At 40.0% G+C, this 17,930-nt stretch overlaps 3 protein-coding genes across 4 annotated transcripts; 2 read left to right on the top strand and 1 right to left on the bottom strand.

Moving 5' to 3' along the window:
* Positions 1-4,762: 4,762 nt before the first annotated feature.
* LOC121811258 lies at positions 4,763-6,896 on the top strand. Of its 2 annotated transcripts, none has more exons than XM_042212085.1 (10): positions 4,763-4,841; positions 5,139-5,201; positions 5,294-5,359; positions 5,450-5,547; positions 5,661-5,698; positions 5,789-5,876; positions 5,967-6,102; positions 6,186-6,280; positions 6,375-6,440; positions 6,514-6,896. In XM_042212085.1, the coding sequence occupies exons 2-10, from the start codon at positions 5,141-5,143 to the stop codon at positions 6,661-6,663; spliced, it is 798 nt and encodes a 265-aa protein (XP_042068019.1). In that variant the 5' UTR covers positions 4,763-4,841; positions 5,139-5,140; the 3' UTR covers positions 6,664-6,896. The 2 variants fall into 2 exon arrangements, with proteins under 2 accessions (XP_042068019.1, XP_042068018.1); XM_042212084.1 differs by having other exon boundaries at positions 5,124-5,201.
* A 4,228-nt stretch (positions 6,897-11,124) lies between these two features.
* Positions 11,125-13,710, top strand: LOC121741560. The gene is made up of 5 exons (XM_042134390.1): positions 11,125-11,273; positions 11,393-11,490; positions 12,521-12,602; positions 12,685-12,764; positions 13,236-13,710. The coding sequence occupies exons 1-5, from the start codon at positions 11,232-11,234 to the stop codon at positions 13,489-13,491; spliced, it is 558 nt and encodes a 185-aa protein (XP_041990324.1). The 5' UTR covers positions 11,125-11,231; the 3' UTR covers positions 13,492-13,710.
* LOC121741559 (scarecrow-like protein 30) lies at positions 13,670-16,035 on the bottom strand. Its single transcript, XM_042134389.1, has 2 exons — positions 15,879-16,035; positions 13,670-15,778 (listed from the first exon to the last, which is right to left on the bottom strand). Exon 2 carries the CDS (start codon positions 15,719-15,721, stop codon positions 13,862-13,864), a length of 1,860 nt encoding a protein of 619 aa, XP_041990323.1. The 5' UTR covers positions 15,722-15,778; positions 15,879-16,035; the 3' UTR covers positions 13,670-13,861.
* Between the last annotated feature and the right edge of the window lie 1,895 nt (positions 16,036-17,930).

The following is a 17,930-nucleotide window of genomic DNA, read 5'->3' as shown; positions in this document are numbered from 1 at the left end:
AGACAGAGGCGGGGACTCGTGTGTAGAAGAGGGGGTTTTATAAAATTAATGTATTTTTTAATTTTACTATTATTATTGAATTTTCCCGTAGTTGTATCGTAAATTTAATTCCGTATTTTGTGTGATTGTTAATTGTTTCTTTTTTATAATTTTGTTTATTGTGGCTAGTCTATTGCTAGTCTATTGCTTGTCCAGTTGCTTGTCCTGATGATGTGGCAGAAGTAGTTTTTACTTTTTAGTACTGATGATGTGGCAGGTGGAGTTTGTGGCTAGCTTATGGCTGACCTATGGACTTCCCATCCCACTGCCACGTCACTAGGACATCCCCATCCCACTGCCACGTCACTAGGACATCCCCTCCTATGTCCGCCCTTCCCACTAGGACATCCCACAATAAAAAAAATCACAATAATTTAATTACGTAAAAACGGAAATATAATTTTGACACGGAATACGGGAAAGCAAAATACGGGCAAAAATACATATTCATAAAACATAAAAAAAACATAGTTAGAAAAAAAAGCAAAATACATAGTCATTCAAAAAAAGAAAAATACATAATCCAATGGGCCCGACTCACTCCGCGCTGTCCTCGTCGCCCGTGCCGCCCCCGTCACCAGTGCCGTCACCCGTGCCGTCACCGTCGCCCGTGCCGCCCCCGTCGTCCCCTCCGCTAAGCTCGGCGCCATCATCTCCAATGGGGGGCATCCCCAAATCGCGCCGACATCCATCGATGACATCCTTCAGCATCCTCTTGTACAGCGGATCGGTCGTGCTATGCCACCTATGCATGGTCCGGACCAAGCTTGTCGTTAACTGCGCGCGGGCGAGGCGGTCGATATCTTCTTGGGGAGCAGGGGCCTCCGATTCAACCTCGAACGACCCGCTACCGCTGCTGGTTCCCCTAGCCCTCCGTTGCGCAGCCTTTTGCCCAACCGGGCGACGACGACGGCGAGAGTCTGATTGCGGTAGCAGGGACACTTCATCGGCTTCCGGGAGCTCGTGCGAACCAGCACTGCTGCTGTATTCACCGGAAGCGTTGATCTTCGTCCGCTTCGCCCAGCCCGATTCGACTCCCCCACAAAACTTTGGGGAATCCTTCACCACGAGAAAGGCCTCCCACTGGTCGAATTGTTTGAATTTCAAGGCTCTGTCAGGGTACTGAGAAAAGGCACGGTTCCGGACATCCTCCTCGGACATACCGCTGCTTGCCTGGCGGAGGTTGTTTTGGTAGAGGCCAGCAAATCGACTAAGCTTAGGCCTCAACCGCTCCCACTGTTTCCGGCACTGTTCGGGAAGGCGACGCTTCGCACTAGCCGGTTTGTGTGTGGGGTAGGCTTCAGCGATCCGATGCCATAGTCTGTCAATATGCTGGTTGGCACCGACATAGGGATCCTCGACAATTGCAATCCAAGCCTTCGCAAGCGCGACGTTTTCCCACTGGCTCCAGATCGTCCTCTTTCCCGTCTCCTCATCCTCCTCCTCTGCCACCGTTCGTGAGGAAGACCCTGGGGCTTTCCCCTTGCCCTTGCCACGTCCATTCCCCCTGCCCCCGCTCATATCATCGGGCGTCTGCCTGACTGGAGATATCCCCAACTCCTCAAAAGAGAAAGTGTCTATGCCGGTGAACTGAGTATCCGGAACATAAGTGGAAGGGGTATCAGTAGACTGCATATCCACAACCGGCCGATAGACATCGTCCGCTAGTGGTTCAGGGCCCCTGCCACCCCCTCCCACATGCATCATCCCCGGCATCATCCCCGGCATCATCCCCGCCATCATCCCCGGCATCATCCCACCCATCTGTCCCATCATATTTGGGGTCATGCCCCCCATCCCCATCCCCGGCATCATCATATTTGGGGTCATGCCCCCCATCCCGGCTGCCCTGGGCATCATACCACCCATACCGCCCATCTGTCCCATCCAATTGTACATATAAGGGGACATCATCCCACCCATCCCACCCATCTGTCCCATTCCCGGTACTGTTGTCGCATTTCCGCTGGCGTTTCCCTCCAGGTCGATGGGAAACGCCGGAGTCTGCGACTCGCTCGTGGCCGGGGAGTTCCTATCGTTCTCCATTAAAAGTAGAAATGAAATTTGTAGTAAAAGAAGAGAGAAACTTGTTAACAACAAGTGGTGCAAATGAAATGAAGTTCAACGAGCCGTATATATAGGGTTTAAAAAAAATAAAAAAATTTCGGACGTCCGAGCGGGACGTCCGACCCTTGCCACAGTGGCGGACGTCCGCCCGCCCGTCGCAGGGACGTCCGAGGACACCCGACGTCCTCACTGGAGATGCTCTAAGAGAGATGAAAATGAGGTTAATTTCTTTAAAAGTTTCCAAAAAATAATATTTGATTTATTGTTTGTATTATAAGGATAGGAGTACTAAATTTCGCATTAAATTGAATATTAAATTTTATTTTTTTCCAAATTGGGCACTGTATCTTTTTCACCCTTCTAAATGTCTTTAAATTGTTTTTCTTCTGTTCTCTAATTAATAAAATTAATTATTTCCCCCTTAATATATCAAACCTTCTCCTACGCACCATTAATCCTCAATCCAAACTCCCATTGCATCTCATCAAATCAAACACTTAATTTTCACCTTAATAATGTTAGACCGGATTTAAGAGGCATCCGCAATGGGCGGACGATAGGCCGCCCGATGCCTCGGGCGCGCCATCGTCCGCCCACTGTGGGTGCGCGGACGATGCCCGATGCATCGTCCGCGCCCTATAGATCGTTCGTGGACGATAGGGCATCGTCCGCCCATTGTGGGCGACGCGGACGATGGCGCCATAATCGAAGGTGGAAGCGTCACCGATTGGGCCGATGATGAAGGTGGATCTAGCTCCAGCACGACGACCGCGCCCCATGCTCGAAGATTACCTACGGGTTTCAATGATGTTCTGTCTAGACAAGCCTCAATGCGCAACCAAGAAGACCATGCTCAGCTCATGAACGACATAGTTGAAGAAGTTTGGGCCCGTAACCGCCGTCGTTGAGAATGCGTATTTTTTTTAATTCGTATTGTAATATATTAATTTTAAATGAAATGAAGGTTTTTTTTTCCAATTTTTGTAGTTATTTAAATATTCAAATAAAGAAAATCCTTATGGCGGCCTTTAGGGCGCCCCACTGCAGGTGGAAGGGTAAGAGGATAAAATGCTGACTTGGCCGTGCATAGGACGGGCTTTGGGCGCCCCATTGCTAATGCCCTAATAAACCTATCATTATCATTACGAATTAGAAGCCTCATATCTGTTTAGTGTTGCCAATTTGACTGGAATTTTAAAAGTGAAAAAGGAAAAATTATAAATTTTAAAAAAATGAATATTTAGAATATAATTCTTAAAAATATTCTATATGAGTATTTGTTAGAATCTCTAAAATTTAATTTGCTGGCCGTATATAGTTGACAAAAATTATTTTGTACTAGTACTATTTATTTTGACACAATTAGTAATTAAACTGTGGAAGAAGAACTATAGTATTTGAAAAAAACAAAAGCTTAATATTTATTTTAATGGAGTATAAAATTTTGTTTAGTTTCTTTTTGATGTAAATATTAGGAGTACTAATTTGGTTATCTTTTGAGAAATAGTAATTCGTACAAGGAAATACTACAAAACAACTAACTCTATATTATGTTCGAATTGAAATTATGGCTGATTTTTATGGAAAACAGTCAGTGGACCATTTTTGACATTTCTAGTTTTATGCCCTATAACTTTTACCAGTAGCTTTAATTTTGGTTCAACGACATCAAACCAACCAACTAAAGATGTTTTTTTCTACTATTTAAATATGATCATTTACTATTTCTCATTTATGATAGTGATAGTGATGACTAAAACTCCAACCTATTAGATAAAAGGAAACCATCTATACTAATTAAGCTAAGATTTATCATATTTAAGACATTACTATATTTTGATGGTTTACTTTGATTCATGAAAATCTTCAACCCAAACTGAATTTGAAGGTTGTGGCCTCGAACCGTGTCTGCTTTATTACCCAGAAGCAGCATATATTCGTCGACGAACGCGTGTAGAGAATCCAAGTAAATTGGTCTAGATTTCAGGATTAAAGTTTGAATTTCTAGAAATAATATAAAAAATCAAATGTTCGGATCTAAAATTTTGAAAATACCGAAATAATCCAAAAATATATAATTATGATAAACATATAATATTTTCAATATAAATTTAACAAATATAAATACTTTGTGTGAATAATTCTAATGGTATTTGATATTTGGGTTTTGGCATTTGATTTTCATATTTTCGAATTTTTTTATTGAATTTTTTAATTTTCATAATTTTTTTTTGCAATTTTGGATTTTTATTATTAGGATCAAAATTCATAATTCAAATTTTTTTGGATAGAATCAGATTTCATAATTTGAATTTTCTTAATTTCAAAACTCAATTATTGGTAGGATGTGCCTATAATGATAAATTCCCCCCCAAAAAAATCAAATAAACAAAAGGTTAATTAGATAATTTTTCTATAAATTTTGTTATTGGGTAAATTGTTCAATAATATTATTTTTCTATAAATTTTGTTATTGGTTAAATTAGTAGCAGTAGTAGTATTAACAAAATTGAGTCATGGGAAAAAAATTTAGAAAATAAAAATCAAGATTTGGACATGTAAGGACTGTGTTTCCTGTCGCTTTCGGCATTCCCATCTTTATGGCAACCCTATAACTGCTTCTAATGGCGGTTATCAATGCTCTATTTAACCACCCCGCCCCTTCTCCCCCATTTCCACTCTCTCTATTCAATATTTTTTTCAAATCCCACATTTTTCGATCTCGCCATAATACGGTATGTCTGAAATCCAAATGCTCTTCTCTCGAAAGTTTCCATTTGCTTCTTCATGTTTTGCCTTTGGTTTTAAGTTTTCTGCTTGATTTGTTCCGAAACAAGATGCCCTTTTCCATACACATTTGTTTCGATTAATCTTACTATCTTTCATCTCATTCATTGTTCTTGGTATATTCTCATTTTCTCTTTTGAAATCCCCTGTTTTTTTCCCAATCCTGCATATGCATATGCCATAGTTGAATTGAATTGTCGCTTTTGCATATTTCCATCATGATTTGTTAGATTGTTATCAAATAGAAATGGAGCAAGACGACTGCTATCAGAGTGTTACAGAGGCAAAATATGATTGTCTCCTCTTTGGTGAGTTCTTGTTCTTACCCTTCATATTTTGCAATCTTTGAGAAACTAGGTAAAACAATTTTGTATGTTGAGGGTTTATCTTTGATTTTCAGATGTGGATGATACCCTTTATCCCCTGAGTTCCGGTATATCAACGGAATGCACCAAGAACATTAGAGGTAAAATCTATGCCCAAATGTGTGAAAAGTTTATGCATTTTCTTATTTTCAAAATTTGTAAACTGAGTTTTATTAACTATGTTGGTTTAGAATACATGATCAGCAAGCTCGGCATCGAGGAGGAGAAGGTTCCTGAAATGTGTGCCGAGCTATACAAGGACTACGGTACAACAATGGCCGGTCTTCGGGTATGGTTTCCAAATATTGTATGGTTTAGGCCGTTACTCTGTCTCTGTGTGTGAGTGTCTGGCTTCGAAAAAAACACATGTTGAAATAGATCGATGACGATGTCTCTTTTCAGGCTGTTGGTTATGATTTCGACTATGATGATTACCACAGGTAACCAGCTATGTTCATTTGTGTTTCTCTACTTGCTATCCTAATTGTTTCATTTGCAAAGTCCCTAAAACATGTTCTTCTTCTGCGTAGCTTTGTGCATGGTAGACTACCTTACGACTGGCTAAACACTGATCACACTTTAAAGAACCTTCTGCAGACCGTCCCCATTCGCAAAGTTGTAAGTTGCTAAGTGTATACATTTATTGCATTATTGGGAAATTTGGTTTTGACAATGTATTGGAACTTCTATGTATTGGTTATGTAACAGATATTCTCGAATGGAAATGACGCCCATGTTGCTGAGGTTCTTAGCAGGCTTGGAATAGAGGATTGCTTCGAAAGTATCATTTGTTTCGAGACATTGAATCCTTCTAAAACTTCTGAACAGCCTGAAAACAGTGACGGTAAGTTCAGACGTCGTATATTTGCAATGTTATTTTATAGTATATCGATTCAAATATGTGACTGCTTTCCATGCTCTCTGCAGCAACAGAACTTCCTAAAGCTCCAATTCTCTGCAAGCCGCTTGAAAATTCATTTGTACAAGCTTTCAAGATTGCTGGTATTAACCCTCAGAAAACGGTAAGAAAGCATCCATTTCAGTTTTGTTTTCCGTCTTGTATTTCCTGTGGCCAACCAATATTTCATCTGAGATCAACTTTGTTTGTTGCTGCAGCTGTTCTTTGATGACTCCTTTCGCAATCTGCAGACTGCAAAAAGCGTTGGCCTGCATACTGTTTGGGTATGTTGTTTCCGAATAACCTAACCATATCTAAAGGATTTAGAGCAAAATTGACTAAGGTTTTTATGTATAGGTTGGGTCCTCTCATAAAACAGATGGTGTGGATTATTCTTTGGAGAGCATTCACAATATGAAGGAGGCATTTCCCGAGCTTTGGGAAGGAGCTGTCGACAAGGCTGATGTTCCCTACGCTGAAAAGGCTGCAATTGAAGCGGTTGTGTGAGCTAGCTAATGTGACCAAGGATTACTAAAGCAATGACACCTAACTCACGTATTATCTTCGTCATTTTATTTTGGCTTTTCTTGTCTCTGCTTAGTTTGTTACTTCGTTGAACCTGAAAAGGATACTATTAACATTGCTTAGATATCATTGGATCTAATGTAACTACTCTCTCAAGTTATTGAGATACGGTATAAAGTTTTTCATCTTTAGTAAATTCAGATTTCTTTCTTCTACTGCTAGTATTTTTATTCTTACAGATGCATTGAACTTCTTTTTTTTTTTTCCCTTGTGCATTGGATCTTGAGCGTCTCTATTGAAGGGCTCTGTCATGCCAATTGCCAACTATGTAAGAACTCAAAACTTTCAGGTGTGTATCAGAATGGTACCTTTGGCTTTCCAGTCGAACGAAAAATAAGAGCAGATGAGTTTGCTGAAGAGTTGCTAGCTGTTGTTCCCTGTTATTTGTCATGTGTTGTTTGAGAATGGGGGAAGAACCTTATTTTATGGTGTGGTTCACGGACAATGGAGGTTTCTCTGGTTCTACATACTCCAAAGGAGGGGCAAAGTCAGTTTCTATGATGCAAACTGCTGTGAGGGCTTGGTTAGTATAGCATCGATAGACAACTTGTTGCGGTAGATGGCAATGTGCCATCGCTGGTCAAGCATGAGTAGCTTCTCCAAACTGCAAGTCACAATGTGCTGAGTCAAAATAAAAAAGAGCAAAAAAAGGAACAAAAGAAGAGGCAAGAAACTAGCACTGCTCTTGGATTGGATACATCTAAGAAGTCCTTTTTGCGTGAGGCTGCAGCATCACATATGGACTGGTCGACCTCTTGCCAAACTGGCATTCCTCAGAGTCACAAAATCAGCATAAGATAATGAATAATGATAAGGAAATGTTAACTCTTTTAAAACTTCTGTTTTAGTCCTTCACTAATAAAATACCTCCAAAACCGAAATCTAAAATAAATTTTCTTTTTTAATTTAAATTCATGCAAAATATATAGAGGTAACAATTCATTATTGAAATTTACTTAAATATATCAATTGATATATTATTATAATTATAATAATAATAATTTTCTTATTCTCACATTATTAATTATAATAATTATAGTTAATATTGTTAGTACCCCTATTATTTAATTACATCCATTATCATCATTATTTCAATAAAATAGTTTAACAATATAAAATATTTAATTATGCCTTTCGGAAAAAGATTATTGAAGAGAAAAGTTGGGAAATACTAAGAAACTTTAATAATTGTTAGATAAAAAATTAAATATATAAAAATTATTTATTATTCTTTACGTTGGCCATGGATTTTAGAGCATCCTCATCCCTACTCTCTGAAGCGGACGGCGTCTGTGCCAGCGGCGCGACACAGCCCCGTCCGCCGCTGTGCTCGCGCCAACGGCACGACGCTGCTCGATAATAAGAGCACGTCCGTGCCGCTGAGCAGGTCGACGTGGCAGCGTGCGACGGCAATGCCGTTATAATTTCCTTTTTTTTTAAAAATCGAAAATAATACCAAACATAAAAAAAAATCGGACTCCAAAAAAATATATCCTTTTATTACCGTTTTTTTGAATTTTTTAAAAAAAATTTTAATCCCAAAATCATCTATAAATACACACATTCATCATCCATTTTCTCATACAACACATTCATCATCCATCTTCCTCTCTTACTCAAACCCTCTCTAAACATTCAAAAATGGATTTCACCGATATCATGGCTGAAGCGGAGCTCGAAGAACAAGAATACTATGAACAATATCGTGCCGCCTATGTCGCCGCCGCCACCCCCGCCGAGACGGGTTCTTTTTGCAAAGCGTCAAGAGTCTGCTCGGAAAGACGTCGAAAGAGCTTTTGGGGTCTTTCAAGGCCGATTCAACATTGTGAAGGCCCCGTCTCGACTGTGGTACTCTAAGAATATTGCCGACATCATGTACACGTGTATTATCTTACACAACATGATTATAGCTGACGAAAGACCGAGGGCGGCTAACTTTTACGACGAGGATGAAGCCGGAAGCTCAACCGCAAGGTCTCCCCCACGTCGAGGTGTGCATACGACGGTGCGAGAGAGGATCGAAACAAGACACATAATGCGCGATACCAAAACCCACATTGAGCTACAAGAAGACCTAATCAAACACATTTGGGCTAAATTCGGCGACTAGTAGTGGGTTTTTTTAATTTTATGAATTTAATTATGTAATTTTAAATTTTTAGGACTTTAATAATGTAATTTTTTTATTTTTAGGATTTGAATTATGTAAATTTTAATTTTTAGTAATTTGTAATAGTATTCCTGGTATTTTAATGCATTCTAATATTGTGGAAATGTTTTTGTTTAAATTGAATAATAGAATGGTGGGACCCTTGAGCATGTCCTTGCGGAAGAGCATGAATGTGAGTGTTGTGCTCTTGGGGAATAGCATGGAGTAAAAAATGAATAAAAGTGGGTCCGGGTCCACTTCCATGCTCTTGCCTAATAGCATGGATGAGGATGCTCTTAGGGAATATGTTATATACGTTGAGATATTTGAAATAAATCGCGGCGGGTATGTCGAAATATGTGGAGTTAAATTGGTTATTCCCTTTCCTTTTCTTATTTTGACAAACCCTTTCGAATAGAAGCGGCCGCCATCCAGTGGCGTATCTCGAATTTTTAATTGGAATGTGCGATATTTACATTGATTTGAAGCTTTAAAATTCGATCGATCATTTTTCTTTTATTTTGGTAATCGAGAATATCTTATTTTGATATTTTTGTTAATTATAAATATTTTATATAATATAAATATAAGTAATTAGTACTCCATTAGTAATAAAATGTCCTGAAAGTTGCAATTATTGCAAGCAAAAAGAATATACAATAATAAAACAATTGATAAAATATTTGCCAATCTTATTAGCAAAAATATTATAATGAATATAACTTATTCAGGGAAATTTCTGTTATTTTTCAAATAGAAAAGAAACAATATATTCTCTTCGTCCCATAAAAATATGTCACTTTCCATTTCGTCTGTCTCATAAAAATATGGACAGACCATTTATTGAAAGTTATCCCAACTTATTACCATACACACAATTTATTGAAAGTTATCCCAACTTATTACCATACACACAATTTATTTACAACTTATACCACTATGACCACCATTATAACTCATTAAACACAAATAATAATAAGGGTCTAATTATCCAACTTTAACTACCCTTCCCTATCTCTCTTACTTTACTAATTGTACATTTATTCTTGTGTCATTTCAATTTCACATACCTTTATTGGGACAGAGAGTAATAATTATAAATAAATACTTCAAAGTCTATACAAACAAAATACGGCAAAACAAATAGAAATATTAATAACTTTATATAGAATATAACTACAAACTATACAAAGTAAATAAAACAAAAGTACAACAAAAACTTGAAAGCAGCCGCTGAGACTTGGGCAAGTAAGAAGAATAAGAGGTGTTTTATTGCTGGAAGTTATGCATGAACGTAATGCTCATAACTTCCCTCTAGACCTAGCTGCTATCGAAGCTCCAACAAATGGCTAAGACTTGTTTTTAGTGTGTAGGAGTTTTTGAAAATAGAATAGATAAACATAAGGAGCAATAAACCCTCTTTTGATAGAACAAGTAAAGGGTTTATTGCTCCTTTATTTTCTTTTCAATTTAGGAGTCCTTTTCCATATTTTCTAGTAATATTGTACTTTATTCTTTCTATTCGAGAATAAAGAAAGAAAATAAAAAAAAAAATGATTGAAATTCTATCTTTTGTTTTACAATTTCTAAAAAGTTTAATTGAAAAAGTGAATTTATAAATAAAAAAAGTAAATAAATATAAAAATTCTAAATCTAATATTAGGGGGTGTTCGGTTTGAAAGATTGTATCCGAGATTAAATTTGGAGTGTGTCTGGTTCATGAGATTCAACCCCACAACTCAATCCTAGATGGATAATCATGAGATAATTAGTCATAGCTAACCCCCTATGACTAAAATAATCTCACAACTCAATCCTAGATTGTAGTACTCCCTTTGTTCCATAGTAATACAGTAATTTCATTTTCTGCACTCGTTTTGAAAAAAATGATAATAAATAGTTAAAGGGAGAGAAAGTAAAGTGAGAGAAAGAATAATGTAGAGAAGAGTCTTATCTACAATATTCTTTCTCTTATTTTACTTTTTCTTCACTTTAACTATTTATAATTATTTTTTTTAAACGAGAGCAAAAATGAAATGCATCTATTATTATGAAACATAGCGAATTTTATTTTATCTTAGAAACCGAACACCGCCCAAGAGTATTAAATCTCGGGGACCGTACGCGGGCGGGCCAAGGGATTTTGTAGAATATACGTTGATATTATTATTGAGAATCTACGCAGCCGATTTCTTATAATTTATAGGGTTAAATTGGTCATTCCGTTCCTTTTCTTATTTTGACAAACCCTTGCGAATCGAAGCCGCCTCTCTGAAGTCGCTGACGGAGGCCGGAGAGAGATAGAGAGAGGCTGTAGGAGGTTAAAATCGGAGACACTACCATGGCGAAGCGAGAGCTATCCTCTACTCTCAAGAACTTAAAGGTATAACCTAATTGCATTTTCAAATCAAACCTTTTATTTTCCATTCAACCCAATTCTCTTTAATCTTAATCAATCTTTCTTCTGTTTAAGTTTTTTCTTATTATTGTTGGTCTGTTCAGTTCATGCAAAGGGCGTCCCAGAAAGAGGAGAAAATCAAGAAAGAAGAAGAGCCCGTGCCTGCATCAGATTTCCCTGCCTGCACCGTTGTTAAAAGATGGTATCGTCGTTCACTACTTTCTTTAAAAGAATCGTTTTCATTATTTGTTTTGTTTTCTTATTGCACTTTGCTTGTACAATTTGTTTTCGCTGAGTATATTAGTTGCTTGTTTCGCATTGGTGGAATTAGGGACAAAAAGAAGGGCTTATTAGTATCAAGTTTAGTTAAAACGACTAGTTTTCTTGTAAGGTGTGGAAAATTAAGAAGCCTTTTCAATAGTTTTTTAAGTGATGCTTCTTTGCTTAATCTGCTTCACTGTTTGTTTGCTCCCCTTAGTTATGAGCTGATGTTGAACGCGTAACGTAGAGAAAACTGATTGCAAATAGATCAGCGCGAGTATTGACTTTGCATTGTTTGATATTATTGCTACTTTAACTCTGTATATGTTTGATTTAGCATGAACCTGGGGTATATGGATCAGATTCTCTATGCATTCATGATTATTTCCTTCAGATTGTGCAAATACAGTTAAAAGGATATTTGATGAATGCTAGTGACATTTATTGTTGGACTTGCAGTATATTAAACTTTTGGTATATGCATAAAGTGTATGTGGATTAGTGGGAAATAATGGAGCAAACCTCTTAAAGGGGTGTAGTTTGTTTGATAGCTGTATTGTTAATGCATGTTTGGTCTAAGAATCTCAGTTTCTATACATCATTAGCCTTTTCACATATCTTACAATGCCCAAAGCCTCAAATTATGTCCCAAGATTTGTTGTAATATGAAGTTATGCAAACAAATAAACATTCATCGATTTTTATTATGGATTTGAAACCATTGTATTCATCAATCATAAGCGGACATGGAAACTGAAATAGTTAACTTATATATTTAGTAGAATGTCCAGGTTGCTTTCTATGTCATGATTGTCATTATGTCTGAAACTGTACTGTTTGGACATCAATCCTAGATGGGTAATGAAATATCTGATTGAACATTTCTCAAGAAAAGATATGTGAACATTATTATGGATTTCTCTCAATGTGATGGAGATTCTTTATTTATGATTTCTTCCATTCATGTACAGCGTCGTTATAGTTGAAGGTGATCCACATCCAGGGGCAACAAGAGGTCGCATGTCGTTTCTAAGTTTTAATCCATCTATTGATGTGAGTTGTGGGCTGCTCTTTAAGTTTCTATGGTTTTTTTTTTATTTTTCCTAATCTTAACTCAAGGGCTTTGTTTCTGTAGAAACTCAATGAAGAAGTGTCAGCCCCTAGTGAAACTGAATCAGCTGCTACAAGTTCCGGCAGGCAAAATGAATTGATCAGGTCAGTGCCTTCATACCTTTGAAGTTCTCTTACGGATTTAATATTTCCATTTATGATGATTCATAGTATTATAGAGTTTTGTTTAGAAATGGGGGAAAATTTTGTTGTTGAAGTGTAAGGGGTGTATAGTCATATTCTTGGTTTTAAAAAACTCCCGAAAGCATGCTTGGTGTTGATGTAGCCTTTTTCCAACGCATTATGTAAATAAATACAAACAAAATATTATCAGATGGCCTTGTAAATCATCAACCTCTGTCAGTATAATTCACCAAAAGTCCTATCTGTGTCATCTCTTGTTCTGCATAATCGCAACCAATACTTTAATGCTAGGCATACTATTGATAGTCAAGTTGAAGTATTTGCAAGGGATGGGCGAAGAGTGAATCTATTACTATTAACTTATGATCTGATAGGTATTGTAGTAGCATTCTTTACAAGGCTGATGATGACTGAAGCTCCTCTTATTTGCAGAGAAAATGGGTCCCCTCAGGGTAGGTCACAAGACTTGGGATTAGAATCTTCAAGCAATGATTCGGATAGCAACCATAAGAGGAAGCAACCCGATGCTGGCACAGAAGCAGAGACTCCAAACAAGTCAAGGAAGAGCGATCAAGGTAGCCAAGATTCAAACTCAGCTAGAATCCGTGGTTCTCACAAACAAAATAAACGTGAAAAGCTGGATTGGAGTGTTCTTCGGCCTCCCAAGTATCAAAGCAAGAAGGGGTAAGTGTTTGCAATAGTTTTGTGGAGTTGCAAGGGTATTTTTTTTGGCACCTAGGCTGCCTTCCGCAGTTGACTCTGTTGTATCGCATTGTTCGTTGTTGTATCCTATGTTTTGTCCTAGAGTTGAGATAGGATTAATGTATTTCTCTCTTAATTTGCTAATACAGATGCTACGGTCTATGTATGTTTCTTTATCAATTTTTTATATATGACATTTTACGAATACAAAGTCTCTGCATTATTACAAGAAGATATCGCTCTAAACAAAAGAAGTGAGAAATGAAATAGTGGATTCATAAATATATGGTAAGAAATCTTGGGTCAAAAGAGAATCTCTGAGCTACTTGTAATACTTCATTAAAAAGTGGGAAGAATCAGTTGTGGGCAGGTTTCCAGCAAGAAAAAGCGTGAAGAACTCGGCCTTTCCATCCCTGCAACATCCATTTGCCATCTTCATCAACCGAGAAGTCCTTGTGATACTCTTCCTTCACCTTGCTCCTGACGCATCTCACAATCTGCTGATCCAGCGGAAGCTGCCTGAACCCGGCCCTCACAGTCCTGGCCTGCCATTGCTTGTACGTCTCCGGCCAGTTGAGCCTCTCCGTCCCCTCACACGCTATAATGTTGGTGATGTCCTTCCCGAACACCTCCTCCTCGAACAGCAGCCTGTTGGGATCCTCCCGGGGCACTGTCGCCTCGTACATGTCGAACATGGACGAGTACTGGAACAGCGCCTCCCTGAATCGCGTCACGAAGAAGGGCGTGTTGTAGGTGCCATTGACAGCTCCTTGGATAAACATGTCAGGGTTGATCCTCTTGATCAGCTTCAGCACTTGATCCCTCGGGCTGTTGGCCACCACCGTCTCATCCGGCACGTTCTGCAGCCGGTAAAGGCAGTTCACCACCAGCAGCTCATCCCTCTCGATCTTGAGCTCCTCCACTTTGATGCTCTCCCATTTCTGGGCTATCGCCGTGTACTCAAACGGTACCCCGAATCGCTCGCAGTACCTAGCGAGACGGTCGCCCGTGTCTGCAACCCGCTCAGCCGGGCGGAAGCCCGGCTGAGGGAAGTCTATCCCTGTGATGCGGAGCTTGGGGGGGCCACCGCGCCTCTCGGAGAGGGCCTGGATGAGGCAGGGCCACTGGAATCCGTAGAGGATGCCGAAGTCGATTATATGAAGGGTTGTGGCGGAATCAGCGAGTTTCCTGATGGTTTTGTTGGCTAAGAGATTGGACATTTTCTTGAAAGGGCAAGCCTTGATGTATGTCTGGTAGCCTCTGAGCATCACTGCGGCTGATATCCGGTGGAATAAAGCCGCGGAGCCAGTGCCCGCCACACGCGCCTGGAGCGCGTTGGCGAAGTAATGGGCGAGGCGCTCTGTGCCGTCGCCGCGTGGGGAGGAATGCTGCCGTATCTTAGCCAGCAGATCGTTTATGGTCCTGCTGTCGAAGGTGGCCACAGCCTGCGCGCATTGCATCAACAGAGTCCGCAGATCCACCACTTCCTTGATCACTCCTTGCTGTTTCTTGCCTCCTTTCGGCCGACCCCTGGTTGCTCCCTTAGGCTGCCATTTAGTCTTCGTCTCGCAATCGGAAACCAACGCGTTGTCGGAGTTGGAACACAAGAGCACCTTGTCGTACATATCCAACTCCTCCGGCTCACCACCGACATTGTTGGCTAACTGTTTATTGCTCCTGTAATCGCCGCTGTTGTCTTCTCTGTATCTGTGCTTCTTATCCCTCGGCGCCAAATTTTGGTAGTGAATTTCGGAGGGGCTAAGGCTAGATTCGAAATCCCTAATATTTTCAGCCCAATTTGACTCGAGGAAGCTGGTGATATCGGATGAGCTTCCGCTAGCGGTGGAGTCGGTTTGATTAGAAGAATCGTTGTTGTTGAGAACATCGTAGAGAGATTTCTCAGTAGCCTGGAGAGCCAAGCAGTCGTGCAGCATACAGGGTTTGTTTTCCAAATCCTCCTCCTCCATGAGCATGATGCCTATGTACTTGAGAATTGCATCGGAGTGATCCATTTCTTTGGAGATCTCACCCTCCGGCGATGATGAATACGATCCTTCATTCTGCGATTCAACCGATTCAAATTGAGATTCGTCGAATGAGGAACCAACCCTAAGCCCCAAAACACGGTTTTCTTCAGGGAAAACTGCTCTCGACCGGCAATTCGGCTGGAAATCGTTTGCCGGAGCCAAATATCCTCGGACTAAAGTACTATTCATCTTCAGATCACCTCGATTTCCAGAAAATCTTCTTCTCTACGAGTGAGGCAAACAGAACTGTAACAGCATCAAAAACGGAAATATTAATATCTGATAAAATAATCAAATTCGGATTCGCCGGACAAATTGAAGGAAATAGAAAATTGATTTGTTGTACCTGAAAGAAGAAAAAAGTAGATTGAAATTGAAAATCCGACAAATGGATAAAATGGGAGGTTGAAAAATCTGGTTGAATTTTATAAGAAATGTGAATGGAGGGGTTTATATAGAGAAAGAAGGAGATGAGGTTTGAAGGATAGGAAGAAGAGAGGAAGTAGAGGTGGGGGCGAGCGACTCACTAACTTTTGACTAAACTCAAATCGTGTGCTCAACACCATTTATTACTTTATTAGTAATAAACTAAATGCTTATAAATACATTAACTATAGTCTCCACCGTGAGTTAGTCGCATTTTAGGAGTTCTAGTTGAATTATTTCATAAATAGTAATAGGTCCACGTTTTAAAAACTTTTTTTCACTCAAATTTTATTATAAAATTATTATATAAAAAGTAGAATTCATATTTCACTGATTTTTTCATCAACTTTCTTTTACATTTCTTAAAACTCATGTCGAATTCTAAAGTGAAACAGAGGGAGTACTAAATTTTAATTTTTAATCAATTCTATTTTTTTCAAACACATAACTATTTTTATAGAATTTGAGTATGAAACAAAATTTCATCTACTAACTTAAATACTAAGGCCATCCGCATCGCGTCTCGATGCGGTCTCGGTCTCGTCTCGAAGAGACGAAACCGCATTGAGACAGCGATGCAATCCTCCATCTCGTCCCGGTCTCGTCCCTTGTCCCGTCCCGAAGGGAAAGCTGGCGCTAGGTGTGACGCCCACTCGCCGGCCCGCGAGTGGGCGGCGTCATGCTGACGCAATAAATAATTTTTTTAAAAATAAATTCAATTTTTAGAAAAAATATTTTTTTTAAAAAAAATGGTAATATTACCGTTGAATGGTAAATTTTTTATTTTATTTTATTTTTTTTCTTTTTTTTATTCTATAAATACTCCTTTTTCATTCTCATTCTACACACAAACACACATCTATTCTTCTCTGATCATCTCTATTTCCTCTCCAATTTCTGTCAAAATGTCCGGCGACGGAAACTCTGGCGGCTCCGGCGGCTATGACTTGAACACATTTGGCGACTGAGGGGCATATACAATGTTTTGGGTGCTTCCGGTTCCGGTTCGTCGACGCCCGGCACCCAAGGCTCGTCGACGCCGACGGCGTACCAAACACCATATTTTGATGTGGATGCATATTCTCGTCCCTCCGCCCCGAGGTATGGGCAATCGCACGGATTATCCAAAATTAAGGAGAATTTTCCGGATGAACCCACTCCGGAAGGAGCACGAGGCGGTGGAAGCTCCGGGGTCGCGCATTCGACTTCGAGGAGGAGGAGGACGAGGAGGATGTAGGCCGTCATCCATACAGCCGCAAGGATACGATGACTCTGTTCAACGCTTGGGTCAGCGTCTCGTACGATCCCATCGCCGGGAATCAACAAACCCGCAAATGTTTTTGGGAAAAGGTCACCGACGCCTACAACGAGAATAAGCCAAAGGGGGTCGCCGCCACACCTTGAAGATGCTCCGCAGTCATTTTGACCGAGTCGACAGAGATGTCAAAAAATTTTGCGGGATTTACAAGAATGAAGCGGCGAATTACCAAAGCGGAGTCGGCATTCTGAGAGCGGTTTTGCGAGTCTTTAAAGACGACAACAATAAAGAATTCAAACATGTCGATGTTTGGGAGTCGGTCAAAGACGTTGAAAGGTGGGCTGGCGGTGTCCAGTCCATCACGGGCTCGAGCTCTAAACGCACGAAGCACACGGTGAGTGGCCAATACTCGTCTAGTGAGGGCGGGTCAGGCAACGCCTCACAGGAGGTTGAGGGCACGGCCACCGATGCAGGAGGCTCCTCTCGTTCACGCCGTCGGCCGCAAGGGACCAAGGTGGCGAAGGTGGCTAGAGGGAGGAGGGACCGAAGCGAATCAAGCCAGGCGGGCTCGGGCTCGAACACCCTAATGTCCATGTACTTGGTCGCCACGATGGCTGACACTTCCCGCATGACGCCTCCCCAATATCAAGCCCATCTTGCCGGAATTGAGTATATGGCAAGAAAAATTGGTATTCCGCCTCCAAGTAGCTTGAG

This window comes from Salvia splendens, chromosome 7, assembly GCF_004379255.2.
Source record: "Salvia splendens isolate huo1 chromosome 7, SspV2, whole genome shotgun sequence".
Lineage (NCBI taxonomy): Eukaryota > Viridiplantae > Streptophyta > Magnoliopsida > Lamiales > Lamiaceae > Salvia > Salvia splendens.
The sequence above is the reverse complement of the archived record's forward strand: the minus strand, read 5'-3'. Positions and strand labels throughout refer to the sequence as shown.

Excerpts from the sequence above, each read along its gene's own strand:
- LOC121811258 (XM_042212085.1), top strand. The coding sequence starts at position 5,141 with ATGGAGCAAGACGACTGCTATCAGAGTGTTACAGAGGCAAAATATGAT. Across the intron at positions 5,548-5,660 it reads CAACAATGGCCGGTCTTCGG|GCTGTTGGTTATGATTTCGA; the intron begins GTATGGTTTCCA and ends GTCTCTTTTCAG. Across the intron at positions 6,281-6,374 it reads GTATTAACCCTCAGAAAACG|CTGTTCTTTGATGACTCCTT; the intron begins GTAAGAAAGCAT and ends TTGTTGCTGCAG.
- LOC121741560 (XM_042134390.1), top strand. The coding sequence starts at position 11,232 with ATGGCGAAGCGAGAGCTATCCTCTACTCTCAAGAACTTAAAG. Across the intron at positions 11,274-11,392 it reads CTACTCTCAAGAACTTAAAG|TTCATGCAAAGGGCGTCCCA; the intron begins GTATAACCTAAT and ends TGGTCTGTTCAG. Across the intron at positions 11,491-12,520 it reads TGCACCGTTGTTAAAAGATG|CGTCGTTATAGTTGAAGGTG; the intron begins GTATCGTCGTTC and ends ATTCATGTACAG.
- LOC121741559 (XM_042134389.1), bottom strand. The coding sequence starts at position 15,721 with ATGAATAGTACTTTAGTCCGAGGATATTTGGCTCCGGCAAACGATTTC.